Source organism: Gekko japonicus, unplaced genomic scaffold (assembly GCF_001447785.1).
Source record: "Gekko japonicus isolate JY-2015 unplaced genomic scaffold, Gekko_japonicus_V1.1 scaffold232, whole genome shotgun sequence".
Classification (NCBI taxonomy): domain Eukaryota; kingdom Metazoa; phylum Chordata; class Lepidosauria; order Squamata; family Gekkonidae; genus Gekko; species Gekko japonicus.
In genome coordinates this window covers 650,435-675,570 of record NW_015162481.1, presented here as the reverse complement: position 1 = coordinate 675,570, position 25,136 = coordinate 650,435, and the positions used below count along the sequence as shown (strand labels likewise).

Here is a 25,136-nt window from a genome sequence, read left to right as displayed (position 1 = left end):
TAGTCTTACAGCAACATCAGCATACAAAAAAAGAAATAATGCCAAACTGAGATTCAGTCTTACTTTGTACTGGAAATCAAGGAATGTAGGTAGATAGATTTCAGTAGTAGTTCACTTTTTTACTTAATAATTTTATAGGCTGGTGTGGGTGTCCCTTGCACTTCCCTTTTAAAAACATTGTGCCAGGAATCCCCCAAATGCATCGCTCAGAAGAAATGATGATGAATGTCTATTGATCAGTTTTCTGTTATTTGCTAAAAGGTTTATATATAATGTTAAAATGGCTGTGCCTGAATGACAGCAATAACAAATCAGTGTATCGCTTCCTCCAGAGTTGTTCTCATCTTCTCCAGCTGTGGAGCAGTTGTCATTTGCTATTTTTCCAGCTGCAATTTCCTTGCTTGGTTTGTGGCTAAAACCCAACATCTTGATCATTTTCCATCCAGTTTAAGATTGATCTTTCATTTACTTTATAGTAACAGCCAGCAATGCCTGAAAGCTGGCAAAATTGTATTGGGTGTCATCAGCATCAACTTCAAGCCTGAGTTCAGTGAGCAAAGATGAAACAGCTGTTTCATTGTCCAGATCAGCACTCAATATATAGCCGTAATTTTTTCCAGCTTTCTTTGGCTGTGATAATCTTTGTTTCACCGTCATTTCAAATAGAATAGCATGCAACATTGATCCTTCTCTGCAGCGTACCGATGTAGACATTATTTCTTTGAGCTATATTTCGCATTGAACTTAGTTTCAGAGCATTTTTTCGGATTTTCATCCTTTGTATTTTTTTTCTTAGAAACGCTCTTGGCAATTGGACATCTATCATTCTCTGTAGCATACTTACTAGTTGGAATAAGAGTATGCCTTGTTTTTTTAACAATACATTTTTGTATTCCCTCCCTCCCTTCCAGCCCGTAACAATGTTCAGGCACACAAGTTTTCTCAGAATTAAAATTACATTTTAAATCATTAGAATCTTAGTCTTGCACGTTGCTGCTGTGCACTGGCATCAGGAGTGGGAGCCAACTTCAGCTGCCTGCAGAAAGGATCACCTAATCCACTCTATCCCTAGTCTAATCCTCTAGCTGTGGTACTGGGAGCCAGTCGCTGACATAGGACTATTTGTCACAGCAGCAGTGATATGTTTCAGTGGAACTGACATGTAACTGGATTGAGTAATGCTATCTCAAAATTTCTAAGGCTGTCTGGAACTTTGTGGCATAACTTTCTAGAGAATCTGTTTTTGGGCTTTGTTTTGGTTTTTTGTAGGCTTTCAGTTTCTCAGCTGTTTTGGGTAGCCGCATGGTTCATTGGATTCCAAAGTAAGGAATGATCTCAAAGCAAATAATGACTGCAGCATTTTTTCTTGTGAGTGCCTTCAGTATCGTAGGAGTTAAGGCTCTTCTGCAGATGGGGAAATGAGGCCAAGAGAGGGTGGGTCACCCAAGGCCACTTAGTTCCAGGATCATGGTGCAATCTATTTGCCACTATGTGGCACTTCCCTCAGTCTTCATAGTTTTTGTACTTTGCTGCAACGTATGCCACCACCAGGACAACACTGGATCTGCACCCAATTAAAGCCCCTTCTTTGTCACTAAGGCTGATGCACATGAGTGTCGCAGTTATCCCAACTCTAAATCTTAAATACTCTCAAAGGCAAAGTAAAACAAGTGAAGTGTGCAAATGGGGAGGGGCACTTTTCCTGCCATCAAGAGACCTCCCAGTGAATCTCCCTCCTACCCCCAGCACCTCAAAGACCGGTGGGAGAAAAACAGGGGAAATGAGGATGTACTCGGACATTGTACTGGCATATGTCACTTCTAGCAACACACAGAAATGAAATCATGACATTGTGGTGGGATGCTCTAGACATCACCCAAAGCACACTTCTGCTCCTTGCCAAATCATCCTGGCGGGTTGAGAACCTTAGTCTTAATAGGGAGTGGTGAGCTAGGAGCCTGAACTAAGAGTGATCTGCTGCCAGCCTGCATAGTCTCTGTATATTTTTGAGGCATCTTCAAGACTAATTTTTTCTTTCCCTGAAATATGTAAGAATTTTTTTAAAATGCTGTTTCCCCAGCAGATTTTGGGTTTTCTGAGGGGGGAGAGGTGAGTTTAAATGTATTTTATGAAGACCATATTAGGATATGGAAGGTGTTTAGCATCTGGTCTTCATTCTGTTTGATATGTTTTCTTACCGTCTTGCTCTATTTAACTTTGTTCTGTTTTTGATTGGGAGAATTTTAAAAACACTTTACCCTGCTCGACTTGTTTCCCAGCAAGAGGTTTGTTACTTCCCATCTTTCTGGGTGATGCTGCAAATCCAATACAGCAGTAATTACAGAGACACTCAGAATTCCCTAACTCAGGTGCTTTTTATCTTTATGTTTTAATAGTAATCCTTATTTATTTATTTATTTATTTATATCCCACCCATCCCGCGGACGGGCTCAGGATGGGTAGCATCATTATAATAAATACAATTGCAGTTTAAAACACAATATAAACATTTTAAAACAATGGGTACAACTTGAAACAGAAGACAGTTGGCTATAAAAATTCTGGCCCGATGGTACAGGTGAAATAAAGGCCAGTTGTCAGTATTTATTTAATTTATTTATTTGTATTTATTCATTCGATTTATACCCTGCCCTCCCCGCGAACAGGCTCAGTAGGTGGGCAGGTGACAGCAATCTCAGGGAGACTATATTTGGGAGTCTGTTGCCTCAACCAAAGACCTGGTGGAACAGCTCCATCTTTCAGGCCCTGCGGAATTGAAGAATTGCAATACTGGGATATTCCTTTAAATATGACTGCATTATTACTTGTCAAGGGGTGATGAGAACTTTTAAAGCTGAAAAGTAACTAATGTGTTAAATATAACAATCAGCATCCTTTGTTATATAAGCCTTATACTAGATACAGTTATCTAAAGATTCCTTTGCCATGATTCACTGTCTGTAGTAGATTCAGAGTTTCTGTACACCCATGTCCCTTGGACATGTATGTGTTAGGAAACATCCTTCACACATGCTGAAAATGCCCTTTGTTTTTCTGAGAGGGAAAAGAAGTTTCTGATATTTTATTTTGTTTTCTCTGATCTGTATCCCAAATGCTGTACATATGCCTACTTATATGACAAAACTTCACAAACAGTTCGGTATAAAGTATGCAGTTCCTCTCATCCAGCTTCCAAAGCTGCACGCACAGAACCCTGCTAGAATTTTGCCAAAAGTGTAAACCAGCTGTTTGGGGCAGGGCCATATACAAATTTCCTGTCCTATTCCCCCCCCCTTGAAACAATGCATTTTTTTCTTTAGAGGTTTGAAATGAGCAACACCTTCACTCAAAGTTTGAAAAGTCCCCCCCCCCCTTGGGGAGAGAACAGGGAGGGAGAGGGGAGTCAGTTCAATTGCTTTCTAGACTTACCTTAGCCCACCTTCATACAAATACTAATAGGTCTAGACAATGGTATGGTCAAGCTACCCCCCCCTTCAAGCAGGGAACAGAGATTTGGAGGTGTTAAATACTAGAGACACATAAGAAAGGAAATTCTGGAGACTTTAGGAAAAGCTTCTCTGAGTTGGTCTGACCTGGTCAGTGGGTGGGGAAAAGAGAGGTGATAAAACCCAGGTGAGGAAGGAGTAAGGCTCTTTTGTGCTGAGTACATCAGAGCAGACAGAACTCTTAACTGAGGTCTGGAGGAGGTGGCCATTAGCAGTGTGTTTGTTTAAGGAGTTGATGGTAATGAAACTCTGTAAAGATCTCTAACTTCCTAAGCTAAGGAGCCTTGCCTATATTTTAACATCTGATAAGGCATGTATAGAGAGATGGACAGAAGAATTGTGTTTTACCAATTCGTTTTGAGTTCCTTGCTCAATCTGGTGCTGTGCTAGAAGTATGCTTGTGAACATTTTCTTTTTAATAAATACAAAATTTGAATGCTGGTAGTGGTTCTCTGTACCACATAGACCTCCACCGTCTTGAACACACTATTTTAAAAGGCGCGCCAGGAGGAAGGCAGGCAGTTGGCAAGTGGCTATTCCTCCAGGGGTGCACAAGGCAGTAAACTGTCCCTGTGGTGACCAGGCGCTGGACAGCGGGAGACACAGAGGCAAGGCCTCAGAACTTGGAAGGGAAGCTGTGAGTCCTGACCCTCCCAGCAAGCAATTCCTACAAATATCAGGTGGTGGTGGCGGGTTGCTGGAGAGAAAGAAAAGCCTCTTCAGATGTTGGGAAAACCTTAGAGGGCTGGGTAGAACAGGACCTTCAGGCCAGAGCAGGCCCGTTCTGCCACAATCCCTACAACTGCTACTTCTCAAGAAGGGCTCCGTGTGGAGAGCCCTAGGAGTGGCACAAGTACACGGCTGGATCTGGGAACCAGCACTTTGCCTTTTCTCAATCATTGTGATTACTTTGAATTATTTAACCAGGTTTTTTTTGAGAAGTGATGTGTCAGAATATTTTTTATAAATAACAATTAGTACAAGAGAATTGTATGCGGTAAATCCAGCTGTAAAAGCATCTAATAATTCAGATACTTAATTTTATTTAGCACACTGCTGTAAAGAATAATGGTTAATGTTTTAGCCTGGTCTGAGAACACTGAGTGACAGGATTCAAATGGAATGCTGCAGCTGAGAGTGTTAAGTGTGGCAGTTAAGAGTGACCAATTGAGAGTGGAGTGAGAACAATGAAGAGGAGTTAAGCAGAGTGAGAGGATGAAGGAGGATCCTGAATTAGGGAAGTGGGACAGGTAGCCCTTCCCTGAGGGAAGTAGCTCATTGTAAAGGGTGTGTGTGTGTGATCCCTATCAAGTGGTTAAGAAGAAAAATCGAAACTTGTGGGAATGTTCCAGCCTTCACAACCTTAAGCCTCTTCTGTGCCATTCTCAGACAAAGACAAAAGAGGATTTTAGTCGGTCCCTCAGTTCCATAGGCTGGGTCAGCATGTATCTCATATACATTTAAACAACTGGGTGGAACAGACAGCGAAATAAAGAACAAGAAAAGGGACTGCCCAGTCAAATAAATAGAAAAAAGGAATTTGGGAAAGAGGGGAATCATTATAGCTGCTGTACATTTTTAGTTGTGAAGTCAAAGCTTTTCCTAGAAACTTAGGGTAATGAAGTAACTGCTTGTAATACAGTTTTAGTGGAATGAAGTGTCCTTTCCTATATGCTATTCATAGCTTCTGAATTAGTCATCATAATGTGTTTTTTCTTCTTCTGACAGTCTGGATCAGTTTCTCTTGGGACACCAGTAACTAGGAAGAAAGAGGATGAGGTGTCAGTTGGAAGCACGCCTTTAGCTAAGCAGCAATCAAATCAGGCCTCAGAATATGCCAGCAGCCCTGTCAAAACAAAAACAGTAACAGGTATGGTCCTCTTTACATTTACATCTAGCTGTTCTCCCACTTCTGCTTCTTGAAATGCATGTATGTTCCAGCAGGTTCAGCTGTACAAATATGTTGGAGCCCATTTCTGGTGTCAGTAGACAGAGAGGAACAGTTCACATTTACAATTTCTAGAATTTCAGCGGTCAGAATTTTAATTCCAGCTTTAGTCCCCTAGGAGGCTAGGATGTCTTTTCTAAACAAAGTTTTGTTGATCAAATTATTTAATTCTTTTTTTGTTTTAATGCATTAGCTCTTTGATAATGTCATGCCACAGTTTGCTGGTCCAAAAAATAGCTATTAATCTGATGAACATAATAGAACATTTTCTTTCTGCTGTTATATGTCTTGAGATGCAGTGTTAAGTCAGATGTGCTAAGACATAGTTGGTTTGGTTGTGGGAGATGTGGGTACAAATCTAGTCAGAAGAATCATTGAGCAAGTCGCTACCTTTCTGCCTAACCTACCATCTAGGTCTTAATTGTGATGGTAAATGAAATGAAATTAATGAATATTACCGTGTCAATTTTAGAGGAAGAGAAGGATAGATATACAATCAAAAGCAGTAAGTGAAGGCTTGTACTGTTGTTGCTAAATTGTGATCTCATATCCAGGAGCAGGGGTCTCATCTTGCCGGAGCTCCCCGATATGTAGCTCCGGCAGAGACGCTGGGGGGGCGATCACATGGTGAAGCCCCGCCCCCTTCTTCAGGCCACCCTTTAACTCGAGCCTCATTCTGTTGAAGAACGAGGATGAAGCAGGAGGGTAAGTCGGCCTTCTTCAGGCCCCATCCCCCCTTACCCTTCTTCTAGGCCTGCTGCACTCCTTGCTATCATCGCAGCCCAGCCAAGGCTGCAGCAGCTCCTTAAGTTTCTCGGTGCGATAACTGAGTTTGTGCAGATTCAAGGCTTGCTGAAAGGGGGGGGGCTCCGCAGGGAAGCATTCCAGAAGTGGCAGCTCATCCAGCAAGCTGGAGTTTTTAAAAGTGGCACTCAAAAAGAGGGGGGGCAGTACGAAGCCTCTCAAGCTCTTGCCATCAGCACCAGCCCCAAGTCTCGTCATTGTCCTCCTTGAAGAACACGACTCGCATAATCAAGAAGGGTCCGGATCCCGCAGTGGGAGAAGGTGCCCCTTCCATGGATGATCGCCTTGCCGCTGCGAAGGTCCGGCAGGGGCTACGGAAAAGAGTCGGCGGATCTGCGTCCTGCTTTCCTTCCCAGCAGAAAAGTTCCTCCTCCTTCCTTTTTCCTACTCTGGTCCAAGAAAGCTCTCAGCTCCGCGTGGATCCAGCTGACGCGGGGGCTTGTTGCACCACCACACACCAATCCTCCAGCCCTTTCTCCCCCTCCCGGGGCTCAGACACCTTTCCTAGCGCGAGCAAAGCGGTGCTTTATCTCCGCCTCTGCAACTTTCCCTTTCTGGCTTCCCTCAGCCCCCTCCAACACCTCCCACTCCCGCCTACCCGGGGCTGGATCACAGACCCCCCCCGAGAGCAGCGTTGCCAGCCAAAGCGATTAGCGCGATCCTCCCGGGTGACCCCTACGGACGGCCACCGTCTCCCCCTTGCCCCGTCTACAAAACCCACTTTCCAACCCTCCAAGCGTCGCTTTCCCAACCTCCCTTTCCCACCCAAGGTGTGAAAGCAGGAGACTCCCACTTCAACCACCGCTTCTTAAAGGGGAAGCGCAACGCGCGCCCGGAGGAAAGGGGGCGGGACGCGCGCTCGCTCTTGGCTCCCACATGGACCTGGTTGTCTGCGAGAGGCTGTGGTGCTCTGTGAGGCTTTTGGAGGAGACAGACGTGACTGCTGTAGCCTGTTGTCGCTTAAACAGCAGAAAGTTTTGGTTTTGTGGCACGCATTTCTTATACGGAGTAGGGCCAGATGCACGCAGAAAGCGGGGAAGATATCATATACAAATTCCATGGGGCTGCTCGTCTGCTGCTGTCTGCTGCTGTCAAAACTCAAATGGCAGCGCCAGTGCATTCGCGTGTCCGTACGGAAGGACATGTGTTGGCGTAGCTTAATTCTTCGCGGGTTTGCAGTGTTTGTGGTTGGAGAGAGTAACTCTGCAAGCCTTTCCGCACTTATTGAATGCTGTACATTTACTTCTGAGTAAACCTGCTTAGGCTTGCACTGGAACCAGGAGCTGCAAAGGTGCAACTTGCCTACAAAGAAGTGTGTGGGATCCCAAGTCGTTATAGCACATTCCTACAATCACTGGAATAGATGGGGGCGGAGAAAGCAATGTTCCCTCTAATTCTTTTCTGCTACTGAGCGAAGCAGTTCACACATAATATAACTGCTGTAGTCTTAAAGTGGGCAATGGGCGGTGCAAGACCCTGCCAGGCTCCAGACTGCTGTTGAGTGAGGCTTCCTGGGTTAATGAGCGGCTGCTCATGCACACAACTTAGAGGGAACACTGGACCCAAGGCAGATTGCATCATTCTCTCTCCATTTTATCCTGACATCAACCCCGTGAGGCAGGTTAGACTGAGAGAGTGTGACTTGGCCAAGAGCCCCCAGTGAGTTTTCATGTCACAAGTGGGGATTTGAACCCAGGTCTCTCACATACTATTCCGACACTCTTAATCGCTACACCACCCTGGCTCTCAATCTGCTGTACAGTGAATGCTCTATGATACATCATGCACAGTGCCAGAAAGCAACCCTGGGGCAACATGGTGGTGATTTGTTTTCATGTGAAGCTTAGGTCGGGGTCTGGGTTGCATGTGATGAGGTGTGGCCTTATGACACACTTCTGGTGATATCAGGGGGGGTGGCATATGCTAATGAGTTATGCTAATGAGCTCCGGCAGCTCTTTTTCTACAAAAAGACACCTGTCCAGGAGCACACATTATGTATGGTCCAGAAACTCACATTATGGACCTGCATTGACATTACTGAAATCCATGTAATTCTCCTTAAAATGGGAGAGTTTTCCAGTGCAGCCTGTCCTGCCACTGAAGGTACTGCTCAAGTGGCAGACAGCAGCTTCATCTCCTTCCTGTCCCAAGAAAGACCCTTGGGCACCGATGTACTGATGGATGCACAAATGTGGGCGATAGAATTTTGCCCCAGCTCCAAATTCTGTGCACTGTTGCCACAACTTAAAGTTGATCATTTTTAATTGAATAAGGAAGAGAAAATGCTGCAGCAAGTCAGTCTAATTTGCTGTCTGGTCTTCTGAAACAACACTGTGTCTCTTAAATGAACCATAGATATTGATAGCCAGTTGCTAATTATTTAGTGAAATTAATGTTATTTCATTATGGAGGAAAATTTTCTGATCATTGATATATGTAAAAATCTCTCCATTATAATAATATAATTTTTCTTACCAACTCAACCCAAATCTTGTGTGTGTGGTGTGTGTGTGTGTGCATTAACAAGGCATTTAGTTATGCTGTAAAGTAATTCCACAAGGGTGGAACTTTCAGTTAATAAATAACATAGTAAGTCTGATTCATTCATGGTTTGGTTTGACAATGATTGCATCAGATTCTTTACCTTGTTAATTAAACTTCTGTTGCTATCTATCAGATTTACTAGAAATTTGACTGCTCTCTGGTTGGAGCATTTTAGGAGCTAATGGTATTACCCAAAGAGGAGGTCTCCTAATTAATTGAGGGAAATTAGCTTAAAGGAGACAAGCGAGAGGGGTAACTGGGATCTCCACCAATGTTTATGGGGATTATTCCCTTAGAGAACTCTTGAAATGAACCAGTCAGATGTTCAATTGGTAAGGCTTTTTATTAAAAGAAATATCAGAGAACAAATAACACACAAACACACAAAACACACTTGAAGCACACACAAGCTAGCTAAGAGGAAAATAAAGGGAGGAGAGGGAGAAAGCAATTCAGGGAAGGTGATAGTTACCAGTCTTGAAGAGCGAGGTCTGCGGAGGCAGCAGCAAAATGACCAGCATTTCACAGAGAGGAGAAGACCCACACACAAGCAGGGATGTGATATATGGTGCCCAGAACACACACACACTGTCATGGAGCAGAGTGCTGCCGTTATAGGAAGAATGTTCCCTGAGGCTTATGCTGATGTGCTTGTTCCAAAAATAATACCTTGATGAGTTTTTTGGTGGGTAAACAATGATGTAGGAGAAGTTTGATTGGATTTCCTGAGGTGTGCTAAAGGTGTAAATGTGTCTTGTGGACCCAATGATTACAGGACGGGAAAAGCAATCAGGTTTGTGAATAGGGTTAAGTATTGCTAAATTAGGGTAAATGGGTAAGGGGGAAGTGGCTGGACAGTTGCCAGGATTAGTATAATGTGAGATAGTAGTTTCTGGGGAGACTCATTGTTCCTAAATTATGCATCTCCTTAGGGTGGGAGAGGGTCGTTAGCCACCCACTCTGATTCACCTTCAGAATTTTTCCAAGGCTTGTCTCTGGCTTGACTCTTGCAGGTATCCATTTTTTGTTTCAGTTTGGGTCAGACAATGTCCTATACTTATGATTTTTGAGGTGATATTATATGAAGAACATTTGCCTCTTTCTCTCTGTGTGCTAAACTATTCCTGCAGGAGGAGGGGTATGACTGCTAACAATGGCAGCTGAATTTGTCAGAAATAAAGGGTGGGAAAAGTTTCTTTAAATAGGAAATGAAGAATGCCCAATGTTTTACAAACACAAACCACTCTTGCCCTTGCACTCAAAATAAATGGCCTGCCTTTTCAGAATTCTCAGTATTTTTCTCTGTTGACATTCCCTTATCCCTTTTCTGTTTGGAAGCAGCCAAAAGGTTATGTCATCATGGGTCAAGAATTGCCCCTTCCAAAATGATCCCCAGTCCTATGTTTCCATTACCCAATGCTAAGCAGAGCTTTGGAATGTTGTAAGATATTTTTTGGAAATGCCAAGTTTTCTTTTCCTGTTGACTGTTTTATTCTTGATACGAAATAACAGATGTGGAAAAATAATAGGTATAGTACTGATCGTAGTTTTAATGTTGTAACCTTCAACAAATATCCAACTACCACTTTTATCAACTCACTGATTCATTGGGTGTCTACATTTTTTTAGGTCGTTATGACGGACCCCTGTATCTCCCCAGCTGTCTCTCAGATTTTTCCCACCAAAACTTCAGTTTCCCTCAGTGTTTGAGTTGCCTTACAGTAGTTTGTATATTTTCTCTATTGATATAAGCTTGAAACTGTCCCACCCTTTGTTTAGATATTGGTTTGGGCTTTAGACCCAGTACAGGAACTTGAGGGAAAGACAGGAGCTGTCCTGTTTTATAAACCCTTATGAAATAGCACTTGAGGCAAAGTAACTTTCAAAACAGAAATAATATTTTATTGAACAGGCAGAGAATATATATATATAATAGGAGTAGTCAAGGTTTTGAGATTGCTGAGATAAAAACTTTCTAATATATACAGAGTTGATTTCTTAGAACATTCAAGAGAATGTATTTGTAATTTTGTTTCAAGGTTTTCTACTTTTTTTCTTTGGGAGGTACTTTGTTTATTTCCGCACTAACACAGTTCTTATTAATGTTTCTTCTGGAGGACAGCATTTGCTTAAAGTTTCTAGATTTCTTCCTTTGGAGTTCTAGGTTTTCCTTTAGATATTACAGTTTTTCACTAACTCCTGAGGTGTCTAAGTTTCTCCCTTTTATCACAGACCTTTCCAACTCCTTTCACTGGCAGGAAGTTATTCTCCTTGTCCCTAAGAAGCAATAACTCCTTTTACTATTTGGCTTGTATGGGAGTTCTGCCAAATCCTCCAGTATCCTTTGTATAAGGCTGTTCTGTAGCTTTCCTGACTGAGAATCTAAATTCTCCCTCAGAGCAACTTTAATATATTTAAGACAATGGCGTGTCTCTTCTCTCTGTAGAACTACTTTTCTGACTATTCCCCACCAGAAAACACTGACTCCCAAATGTCTCTTCCCCCAGAAGCCAAATCCTTTTGGCTATTGATCGAGATGTTAGATTGCAAACAAAGACCAAACAGCGAAAGACCAAATTGCAAAAGACCTCTTTTCCCTCCAGATCAGCAGTTTTATTTCCTCTTTCAGCTGATGTTGGCCAATCAGAGAGTGAGTAGAGCAGCCAACCACATAAGCTGTTCTCTCCAGGAAAGATTAACTCATGAACTCCCTGACTCTCTGACACAAGCAGCATTTTAAAAAGCCTGCTTTTATGTGTAATCCGTCACAGCCATCTACAATCAATACAGAATAAGCAACATGGAAAATACTTATCTCCCATGAAACCCTAGCCCGCGCCAGACTGTCAGTACGTCCCGGAGGGCGAGGCTCCCTGGGAGGGAGGTTCGGGGGACAAAGAGGGTCATGGCAACCAGCAGTTGGGCTGGAGATCCGGCGGGCAGACAGGAGTCCTTGGAGGGCCCTCCCCCCTCCCTTCTCAGAGAACGACGACAGGGGGAAGGACAAAGACAGACTCCTCTCCGCAGCCTCCAAGGCCAGGAGGACGTGCACGGCCCCAAGTGAGAGGCGACGGGAGGAGACTAGGCTTACCAAAGGGAGCGGGTGCGGAGACGCTGCAGGCAGCGGCGGGCTCCTTGGGCTAACCGGAAGCGGCCACTCCCCTGGGCTCCCTGACTCAGGGCGGGATCACGGAGGAATTGCAGGAGGGCAGGACTAAGCGAGAACCACACAATAGGGGTGACAGGAAAGGTGAAGGACAGGGGAAGAGCACAATCCAAGACTGGGAAAGGAAAGGGGAGGGATTACCTAGGGACTGGAGGAGGATAAAAGGAGGGAAGCCAAGAGAGTTGAGGAGGATTTCAGAGGTGACTGGCTCGGCCAGTGAGAGAGAACCAGAGGCGGCTGTCGACCCCGAGGAAAGGATGGAGGAGAGTGACGGAACTCCCCTATTCTTCCATATCTGAGGCTCTTGCTTCCCTCCAATACCCTCAGCAACCACGGCAAACGGCCCTCCAAAGCTAGGGGGCACCCCCAGATGTGACAGAGATATTGGAGATAAGCACCTTCAATACATTCCTACGTCCCAAATTATCAAACCTTGATAAGAATTTAAAACCTCATCAGAGAACGTGTACTCTGGTTCCTACATATAGCTGAGGGACTGACATTGAGGAATGTTTACAACTAGGGTTACCAACTCTGGGATTGAAAATACTGGAGATTTTTTGTGGTGTAGCCTGAAGGGGGTGGAGTTTGGGGAGGGGAGGGAGCTTAACAGGTATAATACCATTCACATGCTCATCTTCTAACACTGTATATGCCATTAAATGCCAACAATGCCCTTTGGTTCTCTACATAAGCAAACAGGTCAAACCTTATGCCAAAGGATACATTAACACAAACCTGTAGGACTTAGGAGAGACTGAGAAACCTGTAGGAGAACACTTCAACCTTCCAGGGCATTCAGTGGGTGACCTCAAAGTAGCTGTTTTATTGCAAAGGAACTTCAGGAACAGGATGAAAAGAGAAATTCCTGAATTACAAATTATTACAACACTCAGAACAATCTCCCCAGCACTTAACAGGGATATTGGTTTCTTATCTCACTATATGTGCTAAACTCATTCAGTCCTTACATCTGTGTTCTCACAAAGAAGGGCTATATATCCTCTTTATTTTAGTGCATTTCTTATTTGGAATAGTACATTGGAATAGTGATTGTAATGTAATGCAATGAATATTAGAATGTAATGTCATTTAGAATGGTAGATTAAAATGCATTTCTCTAGTCTGGTGACAGAGGAAACATAACACTCCACCTGAAAGAATAGTTAGTTACCTCCATGCTTGAGAGGAGATGTATGGAGTGTAACAATGAGGCCTCAGTTAATTACTCTTAGCATCCCACAATTAAGAAGGATACATTTACACATCAGTCTCCAATTTTGACATATTTATTTGCTTCCCCCCTCCTCAGGAATTAAATCCAAACAAATGGTGACCATATAAATTTAGCTTGTTATTCCTGTTTGGTTCTCGCATCTGTTAAGCTATCTTCATTATGTTGTATGCCGATTTGCTGTTCACCCTCTACCTATATATGCCATTTTAATGTATCTGAGGAAGTGTGCATGCACACAAAAGCTCATACCTTGAATAAAACTTTCTTGGTCTTAAGAGGTGCCACTGGACTCAAGCTTTGTTTATATGTATGTTTGCCATATATGTGGTGGTGTACAGTGTGTGTGTTTGTGTGTGTGTATATATTCATTAGTAAGCATCACAAAAATCAATCTGGGGTAAACTGAAATCAACTACATTTTCTTTTCTTATGTTGATGACTAGAGGGAACCCTGTTTAGTTTTTAACTGCGATTTAACACTGATGTTAATGGGCTTAACTGAAGAAGCAAGAGGAAGGAACAGAATACACACTTTTGTGGTCTTCTGCTGGTTAAAAGGTCCCTTGAGTGGTATTTGCACTGCATCTTGTGGGTCAGGAAGGTCCACTTTGCAGAAGTGGATTTTGATGTAGGGGTTTAGAGGAGGAGAAGGTGCCTTTACTGACAGAAGGGTGAAACAGTTTTTTCGATAAAAGAAATGAGATGTCAGGAAGATTTTATTTATTTCATTATTTATAGTCTACTTTTCTCCCTGGTAGGGATTCAAAGCAGCTTACAATACTTCTTTAAAAATGGGGGCTCCTGATCTAGGTTACAACTTTCAAACTAAGAGCTTAAACTTTCTGGGTACCCCCAGCCTTAAGTACCTGTGAGCAAATTCAGCCATATTTTGCTAGCCAGCTAGCAAGCTCCTCCCTTTTCCTTATTTGGAAAAAGTAAATGAAAAATAGGAGCAAGAAGATGAGATGTGGTTGGAGAGGTCAGAAGCTTTTCGTATTGTTAGGGAAGAAAATGTCATGCTAGTCGAATAGCACAGCTGTTGTATATAGCAGCTACTAACTGACATAACTAGTACAGTGTCGCTGATACGACTAGGAATATATGGGAATAGTTGCTGGCCTTGATCAAAGAAGAAGAAGAGATTGGATTTATACCCTGCCCTTCACTCGGAGTCTCAGAGCGGCTTACAAACTCCTTTCCCTTCCCCTCCCCACAGTAGACACCCTCTGAGGTAGGTGAGGCTGAGAGAGCTCTTTCCAGCACTGTCCTTGAGAGAACAGCTTGGACAGAACTATGGCTTGCCCAAGGTCATCCAGCAGGTGCAAGTGGAGGAGTGGGGAATCAAACCCAGTTCTCCCAGATTTGAGTCCGTGCATTTAACCACTACACCAAAGAGATCATGGAGGATGTTTCTGCAAGCCAGAAACAGAGCTGGGCTAGTCTCTCAGTTAAATATGCCCAGTGGGGAATTTAGAGATCCAGAACAGGATAGCCTTGGTAAGGGGTATAAACAAAGGAATAACACAATAACATGGCCTTTCATAGGTTAGAAATGGTCTAACCCATATCAAAGGATAATATGGGTTAGGGGGTCCATGTGCAAGAAATGTATATGGCAAGGACATACAGTTCAGATACAGTTCAAATGTAGGGTGTATTGATTGAGGGCCAACAGAGAATCATATTTTGAGAAATGTGTAATGTTATTTTAAAATCTACTTTGTTATAATAAAAAGTAGCAAGAATGAACTAACAGTTTTAATATATTTTAAGAAGGTATTCAAGTATAGATATCTTCATGCGAACTTTGGAATTATAAGATAGTCAGCCAAGTATGTGTGTCCTTATCAAGTGGGACAGTTAGCTGTTAGGAAATTATTTTAAAAACCTATAAATATTGATAAGGAGCCTCTTCATGGGAGAGGTTCCTTGCTTGTGACCTGCTTATCTTTGGGTAAGATATTTTAATGGGCTTGTGTAATTGATCTAATTTAATTATCTATGTAGCACGTAATGGATGGTATAATTTTCTTTTAAGATGCAAGTCGTTATGTTGTACTAAATAGTATTACTTCTGTACTTTACTCATACAGAACTAAAAATGTTGAGGTGTACCTCTTGCCAGGAATTAAATGATCCGATATAACAAAGCTAGCTAGACACCTAGGGCCTCTTGACTGCTTGCCCATATCTAAATAGGACTGACCAGAGTAATGCAGAACAAGAAAAGGATTGACTCTTTCACCATGAAATTGCCATAATTTGTTGAAGGCACTTCACAACTGTAAGGGTTTTAATTTAAACTGTGTGTTTATTAGTATGAAAGTCAATTTATTATTGTCCTGGAAAAGGGTGCCATTTTATAAGCTTAAGCATTATGTTAGTAGTTTTGTGTAAACTTGATTGCTGAAAATATTGAACGACATACCCACTGCTAATGCAGTTTCTCTAACTAATTTGAAGCCGATGTCCGAGTTTTATTTTTTGAATGTTTTGTGAGAATTTCCTTGAGTAAAAACAACTGTGTAAATCAAAGTCTAAGATAATGAGTATTAGAAAATCATAATTATTTATTTTCTGTTTTGCTCAATCATTGACTCCAATAAGTTTATGTTTTCATTGGGATTTAGTCACAGCTGATTTTAGTTTGATTGGTGCCTGTGGCGGAATGGGCCCGCGTCAGCTGGCAGGCCCCGCTCTGCCCACCCCTCCTTTGCCTGACCTGGCACTGAAGGGGCAGTTTTTCACCACTGCCTCCGGGTTTTGCTGCCACCACTGTCCCTGTCTTGGGCTCTGGTTAGGCGGGACAGCCTCCTAACTTCCCTCTGATGTCGCTAGGAACCCACCTTGGCGCTTCCTGGCAATCTTCAGGGCTCCCCTGGAGATTTGGCAACTGGCCGTTTAGTCCCCAACCCACTCCTAGCGTGTCCAAGCGGCTGGGGGAACTATACAGTACAGAGTTCTGCATAGGATTTATTTTGAAACCACTCAACTATATACAGGCATATTAACAGTGAACTGAAGAATCAAAATAATGGTGACAAAATTGCTCCATCTCTTCGTTCTCTACACGTACCCTGTCTAGATGGTCTGCAGGGCAGGCACATGACTTGCTTTCACTGGAGAAGGTTAGATTAGCACAACTCCCAACATGGCCTCTGCCTCCTGCAGACTCCAGCCAACAGCCTGACTGGCTCCAGACTTCTGACAGACTGACCTAATTCTGATAGACTGGCTTCCCGCCCAAAAGCTCCACTATATCAAACAGCCCTTCCCGCCCAGGAAGTGGCTCTCCCTCTTGCAGCATTCTGGGGCAGATCTCCTCACAACCTTGATGGACTTCCTGTCCTCTCTAGGGAGCTGCCCTCAGACTACTGGTTGGAGACAGGAGGGGGGAGGAATGAGGAGGAGACTAGGCCAAGGCCTACCTCAGGTTTGATGGTCCCCTCCTATCTGGCCCACACCAACTTAAACATATACATAAAATGGTGTTTCTCCACAGTGCCCTTAGACTAAGTATGAAGCATTCAAAAAGGCTGTTTACCATTGTTTTGTTTTGTTTTGTTTTGTTTTGAAGAATCTCGGCCTTTATCAGTTCCAGTGAAAGCTATGCTGAGCTCTTCTGAAAGCTGCAGCAAAAGTCCTGAGGAAAGAATGAAAGAATTTATTGGAGTAGTGTGGAATGCAGTCAAGCGCCTTACACTTCAGGTAAGATGTCCAACATTTGATAAGTGCATTGACTTACTTTCCCTTACTTTCCCTTCCTGGCAACTACCCCCTCCCACCTATGTGTAATGTTTGAAGAAATCTGTTTCAATGTATCTGAAGGAGTGTGCATCTACACATGCTAAGTCTCTCTCACTCTCTCTCTGTTTTTTGAAAAAAATTATTATCAGGATATAATATCATTCCAACATAATAGCATATTCAATACTTTTATCCCCTTTTCCCCTTTCCCCTCCCTCCTTTGCTTCCCGCAGTGCTTCCACCCCCTTACCATATTTTATATTTCATTGTCTTATTACATCTTCTTAAAATTAACATTACCAGGTAACCTTCTTTTAAACTGTTTTCACTATATAACGGCTACTTCAGAGTTTTTTTTTTCTTAATAATTATCAAAACAAAAACAATGTATTCTTCAGATCCCAGTACTTTTCCAAGTACTCCTTGAAGTCTTTCCAGTCCTCGAAAAAATTTTCGGCCTCTTGGTTGTTAAGTTTTCTTGTCAATTTGTCCATTTCTACCATTAAAAGTAACTTTTTTTATCCATTCCCAAATCTCTGGAGTCTTTTCTTGTTTCCAACATTGGGCATAAGTCATTCTGGCCATATAGAACAGATAAAAAAGAGTATGGGTTTAGGGCAAAAAATAATGAAATTGAATGTCTGTGGTTGGAAAAAGGTAAAAAAATGATTTCTAAAATTTATAAAGTATTGTTAAAATGGTATACTGAAGATGAAACGGTAAAGGAACAAATGATAAAGTGGGCAGTTAATATGAACAAAGAAATAACTATGTCATCTTGGGAATTTTTGTGGGAAAATGCAATGAAAATTTCAACATGTAATAATTTGAAAGAAAATTGCTATAAAATGATGTATAAATGGTACATGACGCCAAAAAGATAGCAAATATTAGCTGTAACATGTCTAACAAATGCTGGAAGTGTAAGAAAATTGAAGGTTCTTTTTATCATATGTGGTGGATGTGTGAGAAAGCAGAAAAATTTTGGACAGAGGTTCATAATGAAATGGAGAAAATTCTGAAATGTACTTTTAAGAAGGAACCAGAAATACTACTTTTAGGTCTAAAAATGGAAGAGGTGAATATAAGAAAGAGGACTTTGATGTGGTATTTGATCACATGCTAAGTCTCTCAGTTCTCGCTTATACCCAGTTCTCACATCTTTGTTAACTCTTGTATTTGTATGCTAATTTACTGCTATTCACAGATCTTCCAAACACCTTAATCCAATCGCAGCTATAATTGCCCAGTTAGTTATGCATTTTGACTCTAAGTAGCCCTCCCTGGCAACTAACCTGTCCCCCCCCCAATATGTACTGGTTGAAGAAGCTTTGTTTCACTGTATTTGAGGAATTGTGCATGCACACGAAGCCTAATACCTTGAATAAAACACTGGACTCGAACATTTTTCAATTCATCTGAGACACTGTCTTTAGGACTGGAATGGCCACCAAAAAACCTGTGAAGGAGCAGAAGTGGAGTGAATATCTTCCAGAGAGGGAACAACTACTAAATGACAAGCCGGCAGGGTGCCTGGTAGGCACTCACCTCCCCCATATATACATTGTGGCCCTAGCTAGGAAGTATAATATGCCTATGTAAACCGCTCAGAGCCTCCGGGATTGAGCGGTATAGAAATCGAATTAATAAATAAATATAAATATAAATGCTGCTATGCAAGCCACAGATCCCATATAGACTCATACTAGGAGTGGCAGTAGAGTTGCCAGCTCCCCTCGTTGCTCTTATGGAGGGATTGGGGGGTATTCCAGGGTGAGTGGGGACATTGTGTGATGTCCCCAATGTGATGACATCACCTGGAAGTGATGTCATCATGCCAGGGGTGTCGCATAATGGTATTTGCACAGTGTGAAAGGATGCAACACAGGCTCCCTAGGGTCAGTGTTTGTCTAGCCAGATTAGGGAATTTAATGACAGTTAAGCTATTAATCAACAAAGGTAGAACATAGTTTGAGTCCAGTGACACCTTTAAGACCAACAAAGTTAAAGGTGCTCTTAAAAGTGCCACTGGACTCAAACTTTGTTCTGTTGTTTCAGACCAACACAACTACCCACCTGAATCAATCAAGAAAGGTGTTAACCATAGTTCAGCATAACTGGGTTTCTGAGACCCCCTTTAAAAGATGATTTTGGATGCTGGCTTAAGGGAGACTCTGGCCCCGGTCATATGAGCGGGAAAATTCACACTGGAAGGGAGACATTTTAGAGGCGGAGCTAAAAGAAGCACGGGAGCACGATCTTACGCTCCCCCACAGCTCCATTTTCCCTCTGTCGGCACGTGATCACACTGGGGAGGCAACGGCGTAGTCCCAGCGAGGCAACACGGTGGTCCCGCGTTAGTGCGCATGCGCGGGTCGCGGACGGCTGCAGGATGCTACGGGCTGCCGGCGTGTCCGCGATCCCATGGCCGCCGTTGTTGTGGATCTTCCAGTAGGTACTCCATTTTCCCTAGTACCTTTTCGATCCGCATTTTCAGCCGGATGCGATGGGTTAGGGGTGGGTGCGCAACGCTTGCCAGATGTTGGCATCTGATCGCGCCGGTTTGATCCGCCCTTAATCCGTCCCCTCCGCTTACCTAATTCTCCATGTGACCGGGGCCTCTGATTAGCTTTAACTGCAGTTATAGTTCCCACTGATACTACTACGCTGCATAACCTCTGTTGAATGGGTTTTTTGCTGAGGCTAAAGTGGGGGGGGGGCAGCTGTAGGGAGAATATCTATATTTTCATAGCTATCTCCAGTTTGCTGTTCTTGCCGGGCAGCCAGTATCACATCTCCACCATCCCTTTATATAACATGCATTCTATTTCAAAAATGGGCATAACATTCTTCAAGTTCTATTGTCGGTTCCTAAATATAGAAATGCAAACCTGAAACTACTTAAAAGCTTTGTCTGTCCATTGTAGTCAGTGAGATGTATGCAGGTCTCATAGAAAGTTCTATAACTGGTCTAAAGTCTCTAAAATCTACTTTGGCACAAGTGTTTGGTTATGGTGACTGACAGGACATAGATATCTTTGGAGGACAAATGTAGCCTTAAAAAATCCTGAGTTGTCAAGAGATAAATCAGATCTTCTTCATAACTCAAAATCATGAAAGGATTAACTCTTTTTATTTGAAGTTTGTGTTTAGAACAAAAACACCTGGAAAGTGTATTTTTGGAACTAAGGATGATATTTACTTAGCCTTGACCCCTTTTGCTCATAATAGTATTGTGCATAACAGCTCAGTTAACGGGGTTTTCTGTAAGCTGTTATGATGTCAATGAAAAACACTTCCATACTAAAGTGTAAAAGACTTTTCTTTTCCCTTCTGTAGTCGTTGAAGGGTTCAGTGTAAGCTTTGCAAAGTGCCTTTTGGCAACTGTAATGCGGGGGAGGGAAGCATTCACTTTTCATGTGTTCCTGGTACTAATAGTTGCTAAAAATCATGAAGAAACATAAACACAATTATTTTTAATTGGTTGTTAATGCTTAGTTTCAACAAGAATAACAAGACATCCATATTTCAACCAAATGAGTAAATCATGAGTAATAATACATTGCGCACCAACCAAATAAGTTTCAGATAAATACACTTTGTTCAGATGTTGTAACTGGCTATCCTGGTACCCTTCAACAAATCTTAAGCGTTCTCTTGCTTGCATCTTGCATTTGTTGGTCTTCTTGCTTCCTGTTTTTATAGGATTTAGATTCCTGTTCTCTCCTGCTTGTGACTCTTCAAGTATGAATGCATGAACTAAGCAGGCATCTAGGATCCAAGAACACAAACCTGTGTGCACAAAAGGTTACTTGTTGCTTCACCTTTTGGTCCCTTTCTTTGATTCTTCCTTGCATTCTCCCCTGCTTCCATTGTCTGATCTCCTTTTTATCCCTTTGATGTGCTTAACCATTTGATGTCTCATTCCTCTCTCTGCAATATGTTGCTCACATTCCATTCTAAATCAATCTTACTGCTCTTAATCTGGCCTGTGAAATTCCACCTGATTGGACACTGTATCCAATCAGTATTTTATTTATTCAGTGTATTTATGTCTTGCTCTGACCCGGCTAGTATTCGGATATCATCAAATCTAGGAAGCTAAGCAGGGTTGGCCCTAGCTAGTATTTGGATGGGATACCTCCAAGGAATAGCAGGGTTGTGATGCAAAGGCAGGCAATGGCAAACCCCACAGGGTCACCATAAGTCAGCTGTGACTTGACAGCACTTTCCACCTTTATTTATGCCATACGTTTCTGCCAAGATTGGCTTCCAGTGCAATAGTCACATCATTTACTATATAAGATTATAAAAGGCATTTATGAGAAATAGAGGGCATGTTTACTGTTTGGTTTCTTTGTCTACCTACCCCTAATACCCTGCTTGGTTAGCTTATTCCTTCTACGTGCTAATGCTGAACCTTCAAAAGTAAAAACACCATCAGCATTCCAATGACTATAGAGAGAAGAGTAGCCCTATACTTTATTCATGATAAAAGATGTTCCAGCTAGTTCTACAGCATCTGTTAGGCCCTGGTGAAATACTGTGAAGCTGGAGGTGAGCACACACATGGTGGGACATATGAACAGTTGGTCCACCACTCTCATCCCTACCCTGTAGCTGCTGGCATCTGCTAACTGCTGGGCTCTATAGGATCCCTGACCAATAATAGTGGCATATCTTCTTGAAGCATCAGTCAACAAAAATAAACTGAGCAGCACAGAGGACCATCCTCATGAAGGGTTTGTTAGCTTTTAGGGTCTTGTGGAACACAAAGAATCTGATGCCCTCAGATAGTCCAGAGAGACTGTTTGGCTCAAAGCTTGCAGTTTCATCCCTACTGTCTAGCTGCTGTTAAATATCTTATTTGTATTAAATAATATATTGTATCCAGGGGTCATTTTGTAGAAAAAGAGGTGCAGGAGCTCATTAGCATAAGTTATTTGCATAAGTTATTTGCATATGCCACACACCCTGACATCATCGGAAGTGTGTCAGAAGGCAACACCCACCGCTCAGGCTCCATTGGACTGTTTTGGATGGCTAGCTATTTGGGGGGTAGATCTGTCCTCACAGAGGAGGGAGCGCTTGTACCTGAAGGTGGGCCGTGGGGGGGGGCTTACCTGGCTGCTTCTTGCTCCTCATGGCCTGACTGAGGGCTGCTGGGAGCAGGGGCGGGGCTTCTTGCATGTTCCTGCCCCCTGGGCTCCTTACTGCCGGAGCTCCGCTCCTGTGCGCTCCCACAGGAAATGACCCCTGATTGTATCTAATATACAAAATATAGTAAATTTTTGTGGGGTTTTGCAGTGCATTCTTACAATATATAATTCTCACCGAGTAAATCTATCAAGTGTATCATTTTGTAAGACCTGAGCAAAGTGGTTAATGACAGGACATTTTGGAGGTCATTAATTCATAGGGCTTCCATAAGTCGGAAATGACCTGACAGCACATAACACACCCATCAGGCATATGTCATACAAATGAAGCTGGCATAACATATTTAAAAGCATGACATGTGCTATGAAGTTCTGGTTCAAATATTGGCTTGAGACATGATTTAGACTTCATTCTTCATCTATAACATAGGGATCAAAATGCAATCTTGACTTACAGGTTTGTTGTAGAGGTTACTGAGATGATGTGAGTCAAGCACTTTAGAAAAGTGCTATATAAAAGTATATAATACCATGTAATCATTTGCCTTAACAAAATACAAAATGTTCCTTGTTGTAGAACTTAAAATTTTATTGAATAAACTCAATCTAGAAATGCGTGCACTTTTCAAAGTGTGCTACTTGTTGTAAAAAACAACAACCAAAAAGTACCATGTTGTTCTTATATTTTCTTTTTTTTTCCTCAGGCAGAATTGGCTGTGCTTTATTGGCACGTTGTTAGGTGAGCGTTGCATAGCAAGCACAGCCCTTAACGTAATCAAAATAGGAGGTGATTCTATTTCAAGAATTTGTAATAATTCCTTGTCTTTAATGCACAAGTATGTTCAGTATTGGCCAAAGAACGTGTTGCTACCAAAACTGAAATATGATCCTTGAAACAGAAAGGATGTTGCCATGGAAAAATGAAGTAACACTCAGTGCAGCTGTGATGCATTAATGAATAGGATATTTTTTTAAAAGATCATTTGTGTTTGGTGTGGCTTAGAGGGTCCCAACCAGATGGTTTCCATGAACAGGATCTGACCCCCAGCTTGAGGACTTCTTACTGGCAGATTACTTCATTTTCTTTCCCTTGGATTGTCAGATCCTTACATTAATGCAAGATTTACTGCTGTAGATTTATATTCAGTTATATAAATCAGTCACATTTCACATTAAATTCACAATTTTAGACATACAGTTTAATAGTTACTTTTAAAGTGTAAAAAGATTTATTTGATAGCTTTAATATATGCAATTGATGTAACTTTAAGGGAACAGGAATTTTAAGATATTTGGATTACATATATTTTAAAGCAATATTCCTATCAATAAAGTGATTGATGACACATTCTCATTATTTAATCCAACAACTAATTAAAAATTTAGAAGTAATGTTCTTCTCTTTTACTGTAATTTGCTTTGATAGATTTTCCAGAGAGCACATTCTACTTTCTGTATGTGTGTGTGTGTGAGTGTGTGTGTACATACAAACATACAGATGTGTGCATGACAGCACACACATAAAGGTGACAGGGCAGGGAGGATGAAATATAAATGAGCAATGTTCCGTGAGTGCAGCTTGCAACTCCTGCAGTGCTTGCCTTCCCTTGATAGAATATTGGAGAAGCCAGTATGACGTTGTGGTTAGACTGTTGGACTAGGGGCTGGGAGACCAGGTTCAAATGCCCATTTCACCGTGAGGTTCGCTGGTCACCTGAGGGCCAGTTGCACTCTCTCAGTCTCACCCTCCTTGTAGTGTTGTTGTGAGGGAAAATGAAGACAGGAGAACCATAGATGCTGCAGGATAAAGTGTACTAGATAACAGAACACAGGATATGTAGAGTTATGTCAGGGAGGCTGGGCTGAAAGCCTCTTTTCTGTTATTTGCCTTTGTGCTTGGCCAATAAGGGGACTAGGTTGTAGAGCGTGATCATCAGGATTCCCGCAGTGTGGTAATGTAGCTAGCAAAGGGGAATCACGGCATGTCTCCCCATCTTCTCTATTGTGATACTGTTGCCCAAAAGTTCATGATGAGGAAGAAGGTGCAGCATATGCCAAATAGATCATGATTTTCCTGGGATTTTTCATGCATTTCATACAAGGAGGTTAAAATTAGAGCAAACACAGCATGTCCATCAACTGTAGTTTGGCTTCAGATGTGCTGATGAAAGTTACATCCAACTAAAATATTAAAATGTATTGTGATTCAAGCGGGGCCACAGTTCCTTTTATTTTAATTGTAATACCTTACTATTCAATATTTCTGATGCAATAAAGTTACAAAAAAGAAATCCAAACTGTTCATGTTCTCCAGACTTTTATATTGTAGGTATAAACAAGTGATTATTTGTAAGGAACTGATGGTGGGGGAAGGCAGAGGGTTGAGGAAATTTTGTCTGTTTTCCCTTCCCAAGGGAGAAGAGGCTGTGGGGCAGAGAGAGGAAGGAAAGGGGTTTTTTTGCTGTCCTTCAATCCCTTTTTCCTTATCCCAGGGCCCTAGACACATCCCCAAAGTTCATCAAATATAGTGTTGGACCACTTCAGAATTCTATTGCCTGGAAGTTGCCATGGGACCTGATGGGCAAGGACCCACTCGAGGTGGAACTGCTGCATCTCAGAAGCCTTCAGGATGCATTGCCATCCATCTCCAGAGCCCTCTTGCCCTGTTCCTGAGGATGAAGGAGCACTTGCTTTCCTTCCTCTTGGGTAGGGGTGTGCCAAAAAAAAAAATTCAGCCCGTTCGGATTTGGCCGAATCGGCAGAATCAATTTCGGATGGCAGTAAGGCTCCCGCATGTCAGTTTCATCATTACCAGCCCATTTGGGAGTCTTTTGGCCAGCCGAATGTCAATTTCAGCCCCATTATATCTCAAGAGCATTGGACCAGGGGGTCCAATTCTACGGGCCCTCAAACAGGTTGCCCCTATCCCCTCCATTGTTCTCTATGGTGGGAAAATAGTTACTTTTTCCCACCATAGAGAACAATGGAGGGGATAGGGGCAACCTGTTTGGGGGCCCGTAAAAT

General features: G+C 42.3%; 1 protein-coding gene across 1 annotated transcript in view; it reads left to right on the top strand.

The window, feature by feature from the left end:
• VPS13B (vacuolar protein sorting 13 homolog B (yeast)) overlaps positions 1-25,136 on the top strand; it is a 512,836-nt gene that overhangs the window by 207,245 nt on the left and 280,455 nt on the right. Inside the window, exons 21-22 of the mRNA XM_015405853.1 lie at positions 5,235-5,376; positions 16,784-16,914. Of these exons, the coding sequence (XP_015261339.1) occupies positions 5,235-5,376; positions 16,784-16,914 (273 nt within the window). The remainder of the gene's footprint in view (positions 1-5,234; positions 5,377-16,783; positions 16,915-25,136) is intronic.